General features: G+C 40.7%; 1 protein-coding gene across 3 annotated transcripts; it reads right to left on the bottom strand.

The window, feature by feature from the left end:
* Positions 1-215: 215 nt before the first annotated feature.
* CRK (CRK proto-oncogene, adaptor protein) lies at positions 216-17,909 on the bottom strand. 3 transcript variants are annotated; one of them, XM_076354241.1, is made up of 4 exons: positions 17,663-17,909; positions 9,493-10,028; positions 6,464-6,577; positions 216-3,588 (listed from the first exon to the last, which is right to left on the bottom strand). In XM_076354241.1, the coding sequence occupies exons 1-4, from the start codon at positions 17,904-17,906 to the stop codon at positions 3,451-3,453; spliced, it is 1,032 nt and encodes a 343-aa protein (XP_076210356.1). In that variant the 5' UTR covers positions 17,907-17,909; the 3' UTR covers positions 216-3,450. The 3 variants fall into 3 exon arrangements, with proteins under 3 accessions (XP_076210356.1, XP_076210353.1, XP_076210354.1); XM_076354238.1 differs by lacking the exon at positions 6,464-6,577; XM_076354239.1 differs by lacking the exon at positions 6,464-6,577 and having other exon boundaries at positions 3,517-3,588; positions 9,663-10,028.
* Between the last annotated feature and the right edge of the window lie 3,632 nt (positions 17,910-21,541).

The raw sequence follows: 21,541 nt of genomic DNA, 5'->3' as shown, positions 1-21,541 counted from the left end.
ACTCATTTGATTACAGAAAGTCACCTTGTTTCAAAAAGGCCATAATATTTTACTGGTCGATAAGTTATTTTAATTACCTTGGTTTGTCTTACTTCTGCAGGTATTAATTATTTTCATAGGAGTATGGCCAATTAAAAACGGCCATACCCGCAATTCTATTTCTAGATTATTAAATGCAAGTATTCCAACGACAGCCGATTGAGAATGACACCAAGTCAAAGTTTTGGCTATACTTTTATTTACTTCACGTACTATGAACATATACATTACATGCTACAAAAAAATAAAAAAAGACTTTAACTGTCAAGAAAGTGGATAGTGTTATAATACAATGGCACATGTTCATATTTTTCTTCAAACTGGTTTGGTTAGAATCCTTCCCCAAAACCATTAACAAAAATGAAGTGTTTTACTCTTAAGATGATTAGAAATATTTGCATTATTAACAATACAATTCAAACAGATTAACAAGATTTAACCAGGTCAAATATTAGTAAAAAGGCTGGGGTTTACCAAAATGAAATATATATTAAAAAACCATAGCAGCCAGTTGTACTTTTTAGTGTGATATAATGTATAAATGCACCAGAAGAACACAGTGTAATTGAGCATTCTGCTTTCACGGTGTATTTCTAGAAATGATTATTCTAGTTCTAACACCTGCCTATGCACAAGAGACCAAAACCACAGCCAAGTAGAGACAAAAGATTGTGACCAACATTCTTAGCAATGATTTTTTTGCACGCATCGGGGAGAAGGGAGGGAACAAATAGAAGAGGATAAACAAAGGCCACAAAAGGATTAAATCTACATGTTCATGAACATATGTTCTACCTATTTTTCTTTAAGAGCTTGATAAGTTGAAATGTCTATTTCGTCCAAATGCAAACATACTAATTTCTATCACCTATGAAACAAAATCACATTTCGGCTTAGAACTGAATAGTGGAAAACAGTCGCATTAATGTATCAGTTGACTAAGAAAAACTGCTTGACAAGAACTTAGGATTCTAGTGCAACAGCAGCTATTAAGACTCCTCTAGTTTCTTTTTTTTTTTTCTTTCAAAGTGTACAAATATTCGCAATTTATACAGTCTTAACAAAACCACATCTACAAAGTTTGCAGGGTATTTTCTAGTTAATTCAATTTATGTCTTTCATATTAAAAAGGCAAGATTTGCATAATAAAATTCCTTTCAGAAAAAAGTTCTTTTGGTATCTTAAAGTAATTGCTGATTGGAAAGGTACATAGAGGTACATAGAGACTTTCATTAATTGCAATTGGTAAAAATAATTCAGAACAACTGTGTTACTCTAAGAACACACAGTTCATTATGTTTCTTTTGCAATACCTGAAGAAAAATATAAGCATATATGGGCAACTGATAAACTCAGTATTAAGTCTGTTATTTAGAGTGCAGCTATTGAAAAAAAAATCAGTCATAGTAAATATCAAGGTCAGAGGAAAAATACAAATTAGCCTTAATGAAACCACTGTGTTACAGAACCTAGAGTTAGTTTCTCAATTTTTTTCCTCAAAGTAGATTTTGTACTAAGCTAGAAGAGATCCCACAATCACTGGCATATCACCCTAACCAGAATAGCAATCCAAGCTAGAACAGTACTGCAATTCCTTTCTCACCATTCTTCTTACACCACTGTCACAACTGTCAGTTTTCTAATAATTTTCAGTAGTGCTCATGAGATTGGTGATGGAAAAGTATGATTAACGTACATTGGCGTTAGTCTACAGAATTAACGAGTGCCCATTACCTGAAAATTAGTCAGACTTGCTGATGGATTAGTTTTGAAGTAAAACAACTAGTACTTAAATATAACAGAAATATTATCGTTTCCAGCATGTTACACAGTTCTGAGGTAAAGTGTTACCAGTATTCTGTTGTACAGGTCGGTGCCTTGCAGCTATAGGCTTTGCAGTGGCAACTAGCCCTCGCAGCATTTACAACCAATGAGCCGTTCTAGTCACATGGTTTGTATCATCCAAAAATAACATTTTCAGTTTGATACTATTTGAAAAACTGTTCTGTGTGGATTACACTGCAGTCAAAGTTACAAAATTTGTTTGCTCATTAAGTTTGGTCACTAGACTGCTGTGTTTGGAAAACAATCCAGGGTACAGGCAAGGGATAGTTACTTCAGTGTTTAATTTCAGTTTACAAAACTTACTGAATCCATTCTGATTTATGTTAGAGAAAACCAGATAATTAGAAGAACAGCCTAAAAAAAAAAATCAAGCAGTGCATAATACCACCTATTCAATGCACTGATTTGCATTACGAGCTATGAAGCCATATTTACCCTATTATGCCTTTTGAGAATCAATCCAGAAGCACACCAGTATTTTCCATTAGTTTATTAAAAATAAAATCCTCATGAATTCACTATCAAATATTTTACAGATGGGAATTGAACCAGAAGAGTCCCCAGAGTAACTTTAAAATAAAAGTAATATTTGGTTTGTCAGTTCACCATGTTTGACACTGATTTGTACTGTAAGAGTATTGTACAATAGGAGTATTGAAGAATTGTAGAAAAATTAAACTGGCCCTATATAATTTAATTTTATCGGAAAGCAGTGTCAATATTTTAGTATATTTAGTGAATCAAACACTGCTTTAAAGCTATGCATTAAAGTGCTATGCACATATTTTTCAGCACTGATATGGATGTTTACACTTCCACAAGCCTTATATTTGTGGATAAAAAGATATTGGTGTGTTAATAGAAATCTTAATTTAAAATCAGCTGCTATGTTTGAAGCATCAACAGTACTGAAGAAATCAATCTAGTCTCCACAAACTTCTAGAATTCCAAAGTTGATTTGATCTGTCATTTACCGTTAAGATGGTAAGCATCTGTAAATCATAAGACTGTCCCCAATGGGCTCTACATGAATCTGTACTGTGCATAGTTAACTGACCATGCAAAGTACTATATAGCCTTTCTAGGACAGAGAATTAAGGATGGAAAAAAAAAAAAATGGAGAAAGCTCCAGGATAAATTTGTGAAATTTCTATCTATATATTGAATTGTCTAAGGTTGATGTTCATTGCCTGAGGAAGAAGCAACGTAAGCAATAGGACCGGAGAGAGCTATAAACTTTATCGTAACATCTACGTTACTGCTTTCTCCAACTGCTGCTGCTGGCAAGGTCCAGTCTGCTGTGCACATGGACATAAGCAGGCATTACAACCTATAATCATGTACTAGTTCTGCCACTTGACACACAAGTTATCTACTGTCGTACCCTGAATTACATGACCCTTGATTAAGGAATGGTGGTGTTCAGTCCCAGGGGTTTGCAGGTTATCAGAATGCTTATACAAGCAATACTGCTTTCAACATCTGTCGGAACATAGTCTTGATGGCATCTGCAATAAAAACAAGTTGAGATTGTTCCCATCTGTAAGCGCAACTGTTGAGCCACACTCAGCTGAAGTCCTCGTCAGGATTCTGTTGATCCAGCAGGCGGACATGTGTGAATGGAAAGTGACCACGTCTGCCATTACATTCTCCTTCCCACTGACCACTCACGTTAATCTTTGTGACCTTTACCAGCTCACCGACCTGCAGGATAGGAAATAAGGAAGTGTTACAATTCCTAAAAACACATAGGATGAGCTGCTACCCCTCCCTACTTGGGTGTCAATCACCCAAGTGTACCAGATACATTCCTATAAAAAAGTTTTAGTCTTGACCATTTTTGATACGCCAGCCTACCACCCAATGTTATTTGTTCCTGAAGAAAGTATAGAGAGAAAGAAGCATACCTAGATTAGGTGAGAACTACCTAAATCGAAGAGCCTGCAATCCAGCACCGATCTTTCAGAGCACTCTTGGGACTTGACATCAGCTGCTATCACAATAAACGCATCTCTCTGAATTGACAGAGGCTTGCACTCTGTACTGCATCAACAACCTCACTAATGGAGGGAAGGCTCGCAGGTGTACAAAGTGAACACTGATATGCAAGCTAAAACGGCTCCTCAATTTTGAAACTCCACTAAGTGCTTTTCAGGTAGTATTGAAAAAGTTCTGGATAAATGGGGGGGATATATATATATTTATATAGCCACAGATTATAAAACACTGGGAGAATATGTGGGGGAATAAGAAGCAGTGCCATAAGGCTGCTCTGTTCTTTGAGCATCCACAGCTAGCCACTACTAGAGGCAAGGCCAGATGATATTTCAGTCTCACCCACCATGGATTTCTCACATAAATAAATTCCATGGGTTTAGTAAAGACAACTGATGCCCTCTCCCTCTTATACATGAATTGTTTGGCTAGAAAAATACTGGTTACTGTGGACCTATGAAACAATATGCTCTAGTTTAAATGTATCCAGTTCTAATGGACTACACTAAATAAAAGCACAGTAATATATCTCGTATTCTAATCTCCAACCTAATAGTCACATAATCAATTCTAAAGGCATTGTCTCCCTTGACAAAGGTGGAAAACTGCACAGCAGTCGCTTTCCCAAGGCTGTGCAGTCATGTAGTTCAAGTCGGGGCCACAAGTCTAGGCCTAATCAGTCCCCAACTCTGTTGAATCTTGAAGGGTACTTTAAGTAGCACTTATATAACCTAACAAAGCACAATTTACATTGTAAAGACAGTCACTGGAGAGTTAATAAATGCAATATTGAAAAGCTGTCTACCCATTTCTACCCCTCTGTGTAGAATTTTATCAGTAATTTATTTACAAGTAACATACAACCGTTTTCAGAATTCTTCCCAGGTCACAGATGGAGAATGCTTTTGGGACAGATATACTCTATTTTCTTTCACTTAATACTGTAAATAAACTCTCAAGGAATGGCCACAAGCCTTACTGCATTTCATCCAGAAATTCATTGAATATACAGTTACTAGTTTACACAGATGCTCATCACTGTGTTCCAAATTCATCCAAAACAGAATCTCATTATTCTCACTTTCCAGGCAGTGAATGAAGAACAAGGAAAACAATTTAAGATGTGACCAATCTCCATTAACTTTACAGGTTTTAATCACTTGCAATTTTTTGCCAGAACAGCTTTTAACAGTTCGTAAATTCAAACCACTAAATGGACATTTAATTAAGCTTCCATACCTCTAATGATTACTTATCTGGTAATGAGAGGCACACTCGGGACTCTTGCTGTAGCTTTATTTTCTCCTTTTGTACTCATTAGTATAGACATTTTAATGAATCATATTTTGAAGAAAATCCTCTTATGTGTTTGCTACAGGCAAAAAGGAAGCCTTCCTCGACTACTGAATGCTAGTTTCAGCTCTTTAGCAATTTAATCATGCAGAATGTATAATTTTGCTACTGCTAATAATCACTGGGGGGTTGTACCAATAAAAATACTCTGTTGACCAAAACAATACATCAGCCATAATTTAACAAGGATAAGATTAAACATGACAATACTAGAAGCAGAAAATCTTATTTCCTAATCACAACCATTACAAGAATGCTATCCTAGATAACTTTAAATTGCTTCAGACCTGGATATAATCTACCTATCAGCCTTTACCAGAAAAGTCTATAACCTCCAACCTACTAGGAAAGAAAAAGCGCAAGTTGCACTTAAGCTTGCTATCTATAAGTTATTTTTCTTAGACTGATGGCCTCTCTGCTCTTATTGAATATCACCCACTACTTTATGTTCATATAGAGTTTATCCTGGATACAGTATGACAAACTCACCTGCAAAAGGTGGGTTCAACAGTGCAATGATAGTGAGTTAGAATACGGGATGCTTGTGACACTCGCTCACTCCCAGAAGCATCCTGTAGCTGTTTGTTTGGTTTTCAGGGGTGTTTCAGGGTCATTGCAGCAAAGGGACACCCATTTATGAATTCTCCTTACTATAAGAAGCTACACTAAAAAATTTGCATTTCAGTAATTGTTAAAAGAGGAAAGACCTCTGAGTTTAAATATTCCTTTTTACCATTACAGTAATTCCATTTAGTGACCACTCTCGCTTTCTGATACAATCTTCCATTCACTTTCATTTATATGTATCTTCTCATTTAATTTACACACATATATATCTATGTATCTTTACACCTATCAAAACAGGACTGACTTTAAGTAAGCATAGGTCATTTCACAAATGCTATCTTAATAACATTATTCCATTAGTTCCTTAAATAACTTAGATCTTTCTAGATCTGCTTTGAAACTCTGCATATTAATCTATAGTTCAAATACTCTCCTGAAGACAATACAGAAAACCTTTTAAAAAAAAATTACTCCTTATTGCAAGTGCTGGAATTTTAAAACATTTAGACTAGAAGTGGACTCTCTGACTTCTCCTCACTTTTAATGTTAACTTATGGTATCATTAGTCTTATTGTGCATCATCCCACCAAGCACAGCACCTCAAGAACAACACTGTACCCTGTTATAAAGCCAGATTTGTCTCAGTCTTCAGAAGTTTTAAAACTAAACATATCCCATATGCTTCAAAGCAAAACTGAAGGTTCATGTGAAGACTTCTGTATGCTGTGGTTTTATTCCAAGTACTCCTCTTTGGTGAGGTCAAAATGGCAGAGTTCTGCTACTGTTACAAAGAAAAAAAATAAATTGATCGATCTCAGAGTCATTCACCACATAGATCTTCCCTTTTTCTCCTCTCTTTTCTCTTAATTAATATAGACTGACAACTCCCTGAATAGGTCCAGTTACAAGCAAAATAAAAGTTATCTTCTCCTGCTGAATCTTTTTTCCATAATACAGCACAGCCTTTATTAGAACATCATTTGCTCTGCTCCTCCTTCCTTGAGCTCTTCAAAACCATGTCAGTCTTAAAATAATAGAACAGTACAGATACTCTGTTTGCAGTTTGGGCCAAAAATGTTTGATGTTAAGAATCTATTTTCCTAAGAGAAACAGTAGGATCCACCCTCATGCATGAATATTGCCAGATTTAAGGATAAGAGTTTTCATTTGGAAAGAATCCCACTTTCTATATTTATAGTCATTAAGAGGTCTGGGCAAAAATGGACTGATAAGATTTACATAATGCTTTCTACTAAGTTATCTAAGAAAGAGATCTCTAAATAAACAGAGAAGGAACGCCATGAAGTGAAAGGGAATGTGAAAAAAAGGAGACAACAAGAAACAGTACTTTGATAGACAGGATGAAGAAAAACTTGGAGAAAGTGAAGTGCATATTGCTATTTTTTCCTGTACAGACATTGAAAGCAACTCAGTAACACTGTGATTTGAAATGATAAAAGCTGCAAAGAAGGAAGGCCTACTAGAAGCAGCAATAAATGGCTCACGTTTTAAACCTAAAATTTCCCAATATTATGTACCGAATAGAGAACCACCACTATTATTGCATTTCTTAAATGTAGAGCTGTAGCATGACAGGAATACATCATCCTAACCAAGAGGTTCAACATGTCAACTAGTAAGTATTTAAATAAGTTTACAAGGCCTACAAAGGCCATTGTTCTAATACAAAGGTAGAAAGACACTATAAATCTTACATCGTTACACAGACAGGCAGCGCCTACGCACTTCTCAATTCCCCCTCCCAAACACTTCAGCTATCCAGCCTATTATCATGAGTCAGTAAAAGACACTAGCGGTGCAAGCTAGCTCAGAACAGAGAGATGTTCTCCATGAAAGTACACTCTCTAAAGCACAGCGTACTTGACAGACCATGTGAGTTTTAGTGAAGAGGATTGAACTAACAGATCAGCCATGGCACTCACAAGCTTTCTTCAGTGTGTAAAGGATTTTGCTTTCACTCAAAGTTGCTTATGATGGCCTGGATTATCAGTATTTTCTCACTCTCTCTATTTCACTCCATGCTACCAAACTGTGAGTTGGCAGTGTTGTGGGGCTCTGCTTTAAGCGAAATAAAATGTACAGTTAAGCTTAAGAGAACACTAGTAGCACACTAATAAATAAAAGCTTAAAAACAAAATCCAGAAGGAAAACCAAAAAGTTTTCATAAATATGCCACAACATAATATCCAGTGGCTCAAAGAAAATCTAACATCTGGTAATTGCAACAGTCCACAATGACATTCAGGAATATTTCCAAGCTCCAGGAGGTGGCTGGGTGAAGGGAGTGAGAAACAGAGGGAAAGAGACAGCATTTTAGGCTGTATGAAGTCTGAAGGTTAAAATCTTCGCACGTTTCCCCAAAATCTGGTGAGTTGGCATCAATTTCTATACATGCTTCTCAACCCCAAAATTTATGTTCTGTATCCTGGCTCTCTTTTGATTCAGAAATATAACAGAACATATAGTAACTCAGAGTATATTTACATTGTTCCCTAGACAAATTTTTACCTACACCAGGGAAAAATTTCACCTCTCCCAGGTTGTACATCAATTATCAGATCTGTAGAATGTGCCACATTTGCCAATTCTGTACTAAAGACACATACCTATAGTTGCCCCATCACTAAAGTGCCTTTTGTGCTATGCACGATTAAACGAAGTGTTTGAGAGTGAAGAGGAGATGCTCTGACTCAGCACAGAAACTGTTTTTTCCCAAGTACTTAAAATGTTATATAAACAGGAAGTCAATTAGGTATCAGGAAATTCCAGAGCCTTTAGCTCAAAGAAAGCCTAGATTAAAGGATATAATTTACATATCATCCTAAGGCAAAGGTCTGCCACTGAGAATACCTTAGTCTCAATTTCCTCAAATGTAACTTGGGGGAGAACTATCTGATGTGTAGAGATAGAGCACTCTAGTCTCCTTTTTAAGAGGGAAAAAAATCAAAAAGGACATGTACAAGTACTTGATCATATCAGGAAGTGAATCAACCTTAGGGAAACTTACTGCTTTATTACAAACCATACTCCATCAATCACTGCTTTACACGAGACCTCCCTAATGAATTGTAATGTATGTTCCTGCTTCACAAACTAAAAACCAAAGTAATCTGCCTGAGGTGAAGATGTTATGATAAAACCCTGTGTGTGATCATCATCATCATCATCATCATCATCTCAGTCTGTATAATTTTGAAGTGACTATCAATGTTTCCACTGATCACTTTTAAATTGCTGACAGATTGAAAAAAAAAAAAAAAACAAACAACAAAACAAACCCAGCACATCTTTTAAAGATTGGGGTGAGGCAAGCAACGTTGAACACAGTTCAGACACACAACTTATGAACTGCTCCCTCTCCCTCCCCCCTAAAATAAAGACTTCAGAAGTGAAAACACGGATGGGGAAACACTTATGTTAGTGATGTTTGACAAAGACATGATATTGGTTCAGTAACCTAAACATGCTATAATAATCAAACTCTAGTCTACAAGTGACTCTAGTCACTTATTCATTAAAAAAAAAAAAAGCTTTTATCCATAACTTATCAATCATGATGTAAAACCAGTATTACAATGCTTTTCCCTTTCTTATTCCTACAAAATTATAATGTGATTGAAAGGGAAATCCCTTGAACAGATCTCTTCTTTCTAAGTTTTGCCCATTATGTACCTCCAAAGCCAAGGCTGTCTTGTCGTAGGCATTAGGGACTCGCTTCTGGATAACCCGGGCATAAATAGGGCCATTCTGAAGGTTAGGGAGCGGAGTGTTGATGCTGGGCTGGGCATAGGGCCCTGGCTCCGGCCCACCCAGTGGTTGTGGGTGGGAACTATCCTGGTTACCTCCAATCAGAGTAGATACTGAAGCAGAGGAAGGTCTATACTTCTCGACGTAAGGAACAGGTATCATTCCCCTCTTTCCTTCGCTGTCTTCTGCATTCCACCATTGCTCTTCAGGTTTATCCCGGATTCTCAGTATGTCTCCTTTCTTAAATGGAAGATCTTCTTCATCATTTCCATTAAAGTCAAAGAGAGCTCGCACATACTCAGCTTCCTCCTGCCTGAGGATAACACCACTATTCTGCCTGGATCGGGAAACTGGTTCTATCAAGGTTGTAGTGTCCAAATAGTGTATTTTGTAGAATTCCAGTAAAGATGGCAAAGAGTCAAACTCTTGGTCACCTATTCGAAATCTGGTGGGATTCAACCCTGAAAGAAGAAGGCAATATGTCAAAGAGAGCATACAACAGTTACAACTGTAAATTAAACATTTGAGAAGACAAAGATATTTACAGATAAGTAATTTGATATTGAATTTGGTCATCTTTAGATCAACATTCATCATATTCAGCTCTTCTGTGATAAAAATGTTCAGTACATCTGAGTTTCTCAGGAGCCTATACAATTTTCAGTAACAGACAATTCCCTTTTTCCTGTTTTATACTCTAATCTAGAAAGCAAATGAAATTTCGGTACAATTTCAAGTAAGTAATTTTTTTTAACTCTCTTTTGCAGTTCAAAGTTATTTCAAAAGGACAACACTGCAATAATGGTTATTTACCTGTTGTAATGTATCTTGGGTTAAAGGCATGGACACTACAGAAAACTGCTTAGCACAGCAGCAAACAATTTATGTGAATGAGCAAATGAAGTTATTTTTCATTTTGATAAAAGGTACCGTTAGAGAAAATTATGTATATTTTATGCAATTCAAAGCAACAACATATGTTTTCATAATGGGTATAATTCAGTCTTTTAATCTCAAGTCTTGTAGTTTCTTTGCCATATTTGTCAGATGGAGCCTAAGCTATAAATCTGAACTTCAAATACATTAAAATACAGATGATGTTCATATTCAAGTCATTAGAAGTATCAAAGTGCAGATATCCATTTCAGTTTTCAATCTGTGCGCTGCACTTTTTTCCATTTTATGTTCTTCAGGCTCAGCTGGGGAAAAACATACACATGATGTTCTATTTCCACCATGCACCATACGCTGTGTAATCAGTTATGGGAAGAATTGTGGAAGGCTGGGGGAGGGTAGTGGAGAGGAAAAGATTTATGCTTTAATGAGTAACTCTTTTAGGAAGAAAGAGATGCTTACTTTGCAAGTCTGTGTCTCTGCAGGGAATATCTAACAGTTCCGAGACTTAGCTCTCGAGTACAAAGCTAGCAGAATTCTTCAAGCTGTCACTGATCCAAAACCTCCTTCAAAGTAGCACTGTCAGCATGGAAAGCTAACATTACAAGTTCTTTGAAGAGAGCAAAAAGGGGTTCTAATAGAGAAAAGGCCAGATTCAATAAGATCAACATAGACAAACACCTGATAAATAAGTTTTGACGTATCCTGAAGGAACATAAAGATCAGTGAAACTGGTTACAGGAAATTCAAAGAAGCAGAACTAAGTCATCGGAAAATGCACATTTGCATGCATTAACAGCCCTGAAAGACATTCAAAAGAAATCAGCACAAATGCAATGAGCCAAAACCCAAAAGGAATACCCTCAAAAAATTACAACAAAAACAAACCGCAAACTGGCATCATCAAGAGATAAGGAAGCTAATGTAAATATCAGTACGAAATATGAACCCAGCATGGAAAGAGAAGATTCCACCTTACTCTCCCAAAGTATAATGCTGAAAAGATGCAAAACCCTCTCAACTTTTGTTGATGAGATGTAACTTACAGCTCTAGACTTAGCAACAACTCTGGAATTTCATCTCAGTGGCAGTTCTCAGCCCTGTGGTCTCACAGGAGATGACTTCTGGCTGGACAGGCAGCATCCCTACAGTACTTCAGAACAGCTTAAGCATATAGTATGATCTGGGAATGCTGCACTTCCGCTAGCATTAGAAGTGGGAAACCATGCTTTGTAACAAGTGGTATAGACATCAAGTTTCAGACAAACCTGGTGACAGAAACACAAGCTATATTTGCTACTATTTTAGATATGAACCTTTAAGGATCAAGGCTCATGTAGAATCTTATGTCAAAAGCAAAAGTCGTAGAAACTTTAAGAGGACCAGGGCAGCACAGGTCTTTGAAGTCACATGGAAAAGACTGAATCTCAGGTAAGTTAACTGACATGGAACTTATTTCACATGACAGAAATCTAGAGCCTGAAACACTAATTCACCTTTGTAAAACCTGCTACAAACCGACTCAGGAGGCTGAGATCTGTCTCTCCAGCAAAGTAAGCGCACACAGAAAAATCATAAACTCATAGGAAATGAGCAGTTCAACAGTAACATTCATCAGTCTTGTCAGCACCAAAATCATCACTAGGACGAACAAGGTTTTTGTGGTGTCTTTTTTTTTTTCTTCTTCTTTTGAACAGGTTCACCCTCTTGAATTAATGCATAACAGCCTCAAACAGCTGCCAAATGTACCTGAATAAACCCAAAGTTGGACTCTAAGAGGAAAGTCCACTGGAACCTTATGTATGGGGAAGAAGTGACTGAAATCAGTGTACTGTATCCTGGAAAATCATATTCTAAAAGACATTTTTCACAATTGAAGAAGAGTGAGAGAATATAGAACCTCCAAATACATTCTAGGATCAGAAAGGTCAATGCAATCCTTGAAGGGACAGGTAAGCAGCAGAAAGGAGAGACATTATCTTCACAAAGAGAACACTCCCAGAATACCACATGCACTTCCGATGCTTTTGTTTTAAAAAAAACTAGAAGGCAGCTACAAAAATCGAAGGCCTGGAAAACCTCTCTGCAACAAGAAATCTACAAGCTTAATCCAAATTAATTACCAAAGAATATAAAGGCAGCAACCTGGTCACTGTCTGGAGAATTTACATAGAAGACTTCTAAATTCAGTTAAAATAGGCATAAAAAGGACAAAATAGTTGAAAGTCGCAGGTCGGAAATAAAATACAACTACACGTTACCAAGCACACGGTAAACTCTCCCTCAGTTTAAGTCTTTTGTGTATACTCTTGTTCAGCTACAAGGTAATGATGCTCACTGATGTAGCAGGGAAACAATTCTATTCACTATGGGCTTTGAAGTTTTGTCGTTCCCTGGTATAACAAAATTCAAAGATTAACAGATTTCAGGCTCAGAGGAATTCTTCAGCTTCTTGTTTGAACTGCAACACTTCTCATACCTGTAGGCCAATGAAAAAATTAAGGCAAGATCTACCACAAGAAAAAGTTACAGCAACAAGGCAAGTATTTTTTGGAGAAGTAGAGCTGTTTTCATTCATGATTCTGGGACAGTTTTCTTGAAGGCACAAGTTTGAGCAGCACATTGTCCACATCTTCTGAGGGCTCTCAGGAAGAGGAGAAGGCGTGTAAAGGTAAGTCTAGCCACTGGAGGAACTTTAGTCACTTCCTATTAAAGTTGGACAACCGGAGTACTAGAAATTCTCCTCCCTTCTCCCCAGCTCTGCACACCCGACGGAAGAATAGCTGCTCAGCTCGCACCTCTACCGGCAGCACTACTGGGCTCTGTAAGATGACTCCTTTGAATGAGAAGCACAAAGGGCTGAGTATCATCTTTCTTACTTATTCCATCCTAGCTCCATCTGTACTAGGACTTAACCTCATTCCATCCATTTCAGCATGTCAGAACAGCTAGCGAAACCTCTGCTCTCAGGAAGGTGAGGAAAGAGTTAAAATCCAAATTGACCCAGAATTAAAGAAAGTTTCAAATCTGGACCCTGTCAGTTTTCTGTTTATGATGCATGTTCCCTCCTGACAAAGCACTTTTAAACTGTGTTGGCTTCATGTCAGTCTGGAAAAGATTGCTTAGATATGTTTTAATATTATACAGATACTAGAGAAGTAGAGGTATAAAACACCTAATATTCTACTTCTTGAGAGTGCGGGCAGGTGGCATAACCACAAAGCAACTTCTCACTTTCTCAGACATCTCAGGGGTTTCACATTTCTCTCTTCACTCCAATTGTGTTAGTGCCACTAGGCAGTTTTCTCTTTATTCCTAAGCTTTGGTAGGCTTTCCTTTTCAGTGCAGGGAAGACCTCACAGAAATATGGGTTTTCATTTTTGCTTCTAGATCTAGTCTGCAGGGGTACCCCCCCCTCCCCCCCAACTTATAAAGCATGTTTTGGGCAAGAAAAGCTGTTCTTATCTTGCAGGGTACTGAGACACAAGGCTCTCATTTCAAAGTAAGACATCACAGTGATGTAAGCCAGTTTCCTCCTGGAGCATATGGGAACTCTGCTATGAAGGCATCACATTCCAGCCTCTGTGTTTCCCCCACCCCCGTAGGGACACCTTTTTTCCTTGTTCTTAAGTACCTCCCTACTCATGCCTGAGCAAAACAAGTACCCATGAATGTTCTACAAAAACAGTAAAACCCAATTCACTGGCTCCTGAGAAGACCTCTAAGCATACCAGGAGAATATTCTTACAGAAGTTACATATTGTCATTTCTGCAGATAATCAGAGGATTAGAGAAAAGTAGATGTCTAATCCATACGCTTTCCAAGCTTCCAATAGTTTGCATTTTAAGACCTTAAAATAAAAAAAAAACACAACACAAAAAACCCCCAAGTGTCAGAGTTAAATCATACCGCTCACACATATCTAAAGCCATTTCATATAGAGCTGAGTATGGCTATATTGTTATGTAAAGACTATACGATTCCAGGAAGTACAGTCTGAATTTTTTTAAAATCACAATGGAAGTGATTTAGAAGCGTCATGTTCTTAAAATGCATACTTAGTGAAAACACCACCTTCTACACTGTATCTGTCATACTTTCCTACTTTAGAGAGACAAATTTTGCAACTCTAAGGTTTCTGGCTTTATTACACTGTACTTTCAATAGCAAGCATATCTTTCTTTAGATATTTTAGGCTTTTTTTTTTTTAGTGCATATCATACATTTCTACCACGGACTCATATGTCAAATTACAAACATACGATGTATTTAAATATTTCCTCTATTGTCCATTACCATGCTAACACCTGCATGGAGTACTTTGTCTTGTTTGGGATTTCTTTAGGCTGTGACTGTGATATTTGATCACAAAGGATATCCTAATTCCGATTAAGTCTCCATCTCCACTGGAAACAGTGTTTTTCTTTCCCATAATTCAGAGATTTATCCTATTTTCTTTTAATGGCCTTAAAACATTTCAGGAAGACGTAGCTATTTTGAGAAGTTCTGTTAAATTCTTTTTTCTTTATGCTGAAAAGTCACCTGCAAGAAGTTAGAAACTGCAGCATATCAGGCAAAAGGCAAATGTAACAAAAGGTTAGCAAGTTTTATACTTCAGAAATGGAAGAAAGTATCATGTTTTTGTGACACTGTGGCTTTTTATATTAGGGAAGCCAAAGCTCCACACCTCATTCATTCTGAATTGAAGCTAGGTTCCTAGTATCATCTGCACACAGCAGTGTTAAAGCAGTCATGAATTGCACACACACTTACGGAGACTAACAAAAATCAACCTAAGAACCTGATCTGGCATATTTAGACTTCCCAGTGAGAAGTGTGCATTTGCCAATGAACTGCTAAAAAAACCCTATACCATACAATTAACATAGTGAAGTTGTTCTTCCTAATGTTTTAGCTTGACCACGATAAATAAGCATGACAATTTGTAAACATTTACCTCATTTTACTGCATTTACTGCCTCCCTAGCCAAACATGAAATCACCTTCTATCTTCTACCAATGTTTCTATCTCCCTCCCATTGCAGAACATCCGCCCCCACTTACTTTCTTCTGAAAGAAAAACCTAATTACACTTTAAGTGTAATTTAATATACATACAACCCCGCACGTTCTTTGGTTTGAGTGTGAAAAGAGAGCAATATCAGCACAGAGGCACGATTTATTTAAAACTACTAAAATCTCAGCATAGGAGTATCCCTGGCGCAGGATACTACCCTCATAACACCCAGGAGGAAAAACAAACAAACAAAAAAGAGACCAACCAAAACATAATTATACTTTTTACCATATATTAAGCCTACTGTGCCAACAGCCTACGCAGCTACAATAGCAGCTACTCTTCTAAAACAGATAAACATTTAAAACGGAAGAGAATTACCTAACAGGCATTTAGTGATTTTTAAAAAGAACGCCAAAACTCCAGAATGTTTTAACACCCATAACATCAGCCAGCCCATAGAATGCCACAAAGCGTTACTGAGCTTAAGTATGTAACATAATAAAAACGTTAGGATGGCTATGTACTAAAGCGATATCACAATAACATGAAAATCACTGTTTTTTCCGAGATGAGAACAAAACAACTGCCCAGAAGCGACAGGCAGACATACTCCAGTGTTTTTCATCTCTACTGTCTTTAAAATCCTATTAGGCTGGATTCCACAACAAACCATCCTGGCAACTTGTTCTGCTCTACGTAACACCAGTCATGCATTTCAACAATTCCCGCATCAAGCCTCCGTAAACCTGTGGCAATAAACCTCTGTCTTCACAGACGTGAAACAATGGGGAATCCACCACATCTTGTGCCAAACCATTTTACTACCCACGGCAGTAATGACTTCCACTTTACTTCCAGCTGAATTCAGCCACCTTTAACTTCTACCTTGTGGAGCTTTTTGTGACTTGAGTGCACTCTGCAGCTGTAGTAGGTTCCTGGGATAAACACGATGACTTCAGGCTTTCCCAAATTTGCCAGTTTGAAATGTTCCCCTGAGCAAGGGAAATTGCTGTAAAATGGTGCAAACCTACTGGCAACAGTTTTGTTTTTTCTTAGATTATCTCCTTCTTAGTCAACTACAGTCTGTGCAGAGACTGAAAAATCCTTTCCATAACAAGTATTGTTGCATCTTCCCAATATAGGTCTCTTATTCCAACCATAGATCTACATCAGAAAGTGACTGTCTCTGTAGCAACTCATATACTGTTTACTTTCTGCCAAATAATTTAACCAAATCTCTTATTGCATAGTTTACTACACTTCAATTATGTAGTGGTTCCTTTCTGAGATGCTAGCAATACGCCCACATCGTTTTGCGAGGATTAATATCCAAACTTGAGTAGTTCGCTACCAACTTCAGTAATGCCCCCAGCAGGGATACTGCTGCCTTTGTATTACCCGTTCTTACACATCTAAGGACGCTGCACTGCTGGGGGCTCTCATTCATTTAGTTACACTTGTACTTGCAGAAATACTCCTTCTCATGGTACAGTTTTCCCTCTGACACAATCACTATCCTCTGCTCTATAAGCGTTACACTTAAACACATTGTTTTCATATTAGATGCTAGGTTGATGAGGAATAATATCAAACCTTCCCTTTCAACACAACAGGTGAAAAAAAAAAAAATTGAACTTCACATCTGGTTTAAAGGAACAATTGCCTTCACATTCCTGAAGAGTTCCCACTACTTAAACTACCCACATAATACTTCGATTCGTGACTTGAAATTTAGCCTCACAGCCTGCCTTCTAATGCAAAACTATCTTGTCAGAATTCAGACTTTTAGATGACACTTCCAAAGAACCGTCCCCTGGCTGAGATGACACGCAAAATCTATTAACTAGAGGTAACTGGTTTATGAAAATAAAAGAACGTGCGAGCGCTACAGCTGTAGGATCCTTCAGGAGGGCTGCAATAAGCGCTCAACTCCACTATATGTTTAACTATGATATTAGGTCGTTGGAAGGCAGGTGCAGACAGACGGCTCAGCTCGGTCAGTAGCCCCAGCTGCAAAACGCGACTTAATGCCACTACAAAGAGCTTCACGACTTGAAACACCGCCCGGGAGGAGAGCGGAGCCGCCCGTGGGGAGGCGCAGACCGGGGCTCGGCTGCCCCACTCGCCCTCCCCAGGGCGGCAGGGGCTGGGGGTCACCACCAGCCCTGGGGGTCACTCACCCGGGGCCCCAGGGCCCTCGCCGCCGGCCCGCCGGCCTCCCGCCGGCCCCAGGCTGTTGACGATGTAGTGCGAGACGCGGGAGCTCTCCGACACCGAGAGCACGAAGTCGCCGGGGATGGTGCCCGAGTCGCGCACCAGGAAGGTCCCGTGGCGCTGCCCCTGCAGCAGCGACACCGCCTCGGCCCGGCTCAGCCGCCCCCAGTACCAGCTCGCCCGGTCCTCGGAGTCGAACTGCCCGGCCATGGGGGCCGCCCACCCGCAGGCCGCACTCGCTCCCCCCCCACCGCGGGCCGCCGCCGCCCGCGGTGCCCCGCTCCGCGCCCAGCCCTGCCACCCAAAATGGCGGCCCCTGCCCTGACCTCACCTACCGGATGTGACCGCACGCGGGAGACGAGGAAGGCGTGGCGTCATCTCCCCGCGCGGCCCAAAGGCGGGGGTGGGAAGGGGAGAGGGGTGTCTGTTGGCGCGCTGCGCGTGCGCTGTAAGGGGGGGGGGGCGGGTGCGCGCGCGCAGGGCGGGCTCAAGGGGGAGGCGGGAACGCGGCGCTGAGGGGAGCTGAGGGGAGCGTCTTCGTTCGCTGCGTGGGTACCGGCGAGCGCTGCCCGCGGCCGGGATGGTCCCCTCTGGGTACCTGAGAGCAGCAGCGACCGCCTCCAGGGCCGGTCTCTCCTCACGCCTTGCCGGTGCTCTCACAACGGCTTCTCTGTCGCGGGTCGGCGGGAGGAGGGTTCAGGGGCGCCCTTGCCCCAGAAGGGCGGCTAGGACTTGTCTCTGCGGTTGGTACGTCCCGTTAGGAGGGCTGCAGGGTATCCCCCCGAGTGTCCCGATTCCCCGATGGCTTCCCAGCTTCTGCAGCTCGCTGTGGGAGCTTATGTGAAGCCAGGCTTGTCTGCACGTTAAGGGTGCAGCTCGCCGCTCTTCCCTCCAGAGCTGTACCAGCAGTTCCTGCCCTCATTTTCCCTGCCAGCTGCACATTCCCACCCCACGGTTGTGCCAGCACAGCTGTTTTCATGGGACTACATGCCGAGTTGGGCCAATGAGCTGTTCTGGGTTAAAAATAGCCCTGCAAAATAAAAAGTTTATTTTTACGCAGGGCAGTTCACTGACTCTCTTACCCCAGGGGCCTGCAAACAGGGAAGAGCCACAGAGGAATGCGTGTGTGTGTGCGCACACAAATTAAAAGTGATGTCTATAAGAATGGAGCAATATTTACCACTTTTAGATTGTTCTCCAAGATCTCTTAAATTCGAGTAATGTCTATAGAGCCTGGATAAATGTGTATTGAATTCTGTTCCAGCTCTGCTCAAGTCTGAGCTTTTTCCAGAAAGGAATGTGCTTTTTCAACTGTGTGGTCTCCATGTGGCAGCACTTGCATAAACATAATGTTAGAGCACAGCTGTCCTTAACTGTGAGGGTGCTGTGTTTCTGCCTGGCTGACAGCATCTCTACTTTCTTATAGGGCACTTTGGAGCCCTGTAACTAACTGTCTCATGGATGGGACTTTGGCATTGTGTCAGGCAACTAGGGTTGTATTAACCTTCACGATATCCCAGTGAGAAAATATTCTGTCTTACAGGTGGGAGCCTGTGGTTCACCAAATACCTAAGAAAACACCAGGTGTTTGACTTCAGCTTATCCGATGGTTTAACAAATGAACATCCTTCCTCTGCTGATCCTGTTCTCTCTCCAGATGGACCGTAGGTAGGAGCCAGTCATTATTTGGAAGCTAGAGTCCCAGTTTCCCTGGTGACATGTGGCATTTGCTAGCCAGTTGCAGAAGTCGCACACTTCCATGCCCAGGTTTTTCCACAGATTTGAAAAGCTGCAGATCCTTGTTGAGAGCACAGGACACTAGGGGAGTTAAATCACAGCAGCAAGAAAAGATGTCCATTCAGTTCAGTCATTCACAGACTTCAAACAAACCAGCCGGGACTTTCTTACAATGGCAAAATTCACCATTTTTCTGACTCCGCTGTAAAAAAGTCTCCTTTTGACTGAGGATCCACAGACCGCTTTTTTTCCCCGTCCCTTCCCAGTCCCCACCCTCGTACCCCACCTCCCCCTCTTTTCAGCTGAACCACAAAACTACAGGAGCTGGTGGAGGTTTTCATCAGGTTCGGTTTTCTCTGCTGGAAGCAGTTGGTTGGGATTTTACTGCAAGAGTTCCCTCTGGTGGTCAGTGATGGGGAAAGGAGTAACACTTCCCTGTTGTAAGATGCTCCTTTTGCTACTTTCATGCTGGAGTGATTTCTTGTTCGGTCACTCTCTGGCCTTCATTATTTGTAACAGCCTTTCCTTACTTAGGGCTTCTCCTGATAATGACTGGGAACCTTTTCCAAATTCCTTTTTCCTCCCGTATTTAACCCCTGCACTCCTCAGTGGTTTACTACCTTTCCCTTCTGCACAAAGGCTACCGTAGAGGTGGAGCCCTTCTGCCCAAACCTGCTTCCTACACCCGTCTTTCACAGGCAGAGGGATTGCAGCCCGAGATGAACGTGAAAGAAAAACAAAGCTCTTGGCCACAGTCTCAGAAGAATAAAACTGAATCAGCTTGTAATTCTGAAGAATTCACTGTTAATAACAAGATTCTGAAAGAAGTTGAAAAATATCAAGAGAATATTCCATTCACCTACTTGGCAGTAAAAGCCCCACCGGCACCCAGGCCTCGTTTTCCTCTCTCACAGCCTGATTTTCCTCTCCTGATTTGATTGTCCCTACCGGTAGGCCTAGAGATTATTTTTTCCAAAGGAGCTCTAAAACTTTGGCAACCGAGCTACAGCCCCAGTTAGTGGGTAGAAAGTTTCTTGCCGAGTTCAGCGAGCGAGTCTTGAACTTGTGCCAAGCGGAGAGCGCTGTAGTACGGCAAGGTTCTGTCCCAGGCGACAGTCAAGGATGTTAAAACAAAATGAGGAAACATCTGGGTTAACCGAAGGCTTCGTCTGCTAACGACAGCAGTGCAAGGCAGCCTGGTGTCACACAATCCTGCCCTAACCATCACTTTGAAGGGGCGGGCTTTGTAAATCTGGTCGGGATCGCATAGGTCAATACTGTGTCCTACTTACAAAATTAAAACTAAAGGAGGAAAAGGTGCATCTTTTGGTTTCTTTCCCCTGTGACCTCAAGAAATAGCGTTTCTGCCACAGAAATGTGTTTCCTCTTGCGATTATTTCGGAATCTGCTCCTCGCAGGAGGTGTCCGTGTCCGGTTTGCTACTGATGTCCACGTTAAGCGTGCGTGGCCTCTGCCATAACCGTTCACACCCGGCTTGGAAGTACCGCCTGTGTCGGAGGTTCCTGCCAGATGCTGGCTACGTGATGTCACCACCAGATACAGCACTTTGGTGAACGCAGGTGACATCAGCTATTGTGTAAAGAGCTCTGCGCAGAGACGGCTAAAAATAAATAAGCTTGGAGTATGCGATGGGTAGCAAGGAGATGTGTCAGTCCCACTGGATTATGTGTAAGGGGAGGAGCCTTTATGTTGCCAGCTGCAAAATTTCTTCGTCATAAAGTCAAAATTTGCTACTGGATTTTGCTGGGAAGTTCCGTCAGTTCGGAGGGAAAGTGACAGATCGCAGGGGATGGGCTGGAGGGTTTTGGTTTGAAAACGTGCAGAACTGAGGAATGGAGCAGTGTGAAACTGGAGCAGGCTGGAAGGGTCCTGCGGCCGGAGCAGCGTTAGGAATTCCTCATGGAATTGGCTGGGTGCGACAGCCGAGGGAGCGGTCGTTCCCGGTGACGATGAGGTGCGGCTGCGGAGCCCGTCGCTTGTGGCGTTAGGCCACGGATGGGGAAATGACGATGCCGAGGCAGGAGCAAGCCCTCAGCGAGAACGCGGTTCTGGTCCGTTGTGTGCGAGGGGGATAGAGCCGATTCGCA

The sequence above is a fragment of the Aptenodytes patagonicus genome, chromosome 17 (assembly GCF_965638725.1).
Source record: "Aptenodytes patagonicus chromosome 17, bAptPat1.pri.cur, whole genome shotgun sequence".
Classification (NCBI taxonomy): domain Eukaryota; kingdom Metazoa; phylum Chordata; class Aves; order Sphenisciformes; family Spheniscidae; genus Aptenodytes; species Aptenodytes patagonicus.
This window is presented reverse-complemented; position numbering and strand designations above follow the sequence as displayed.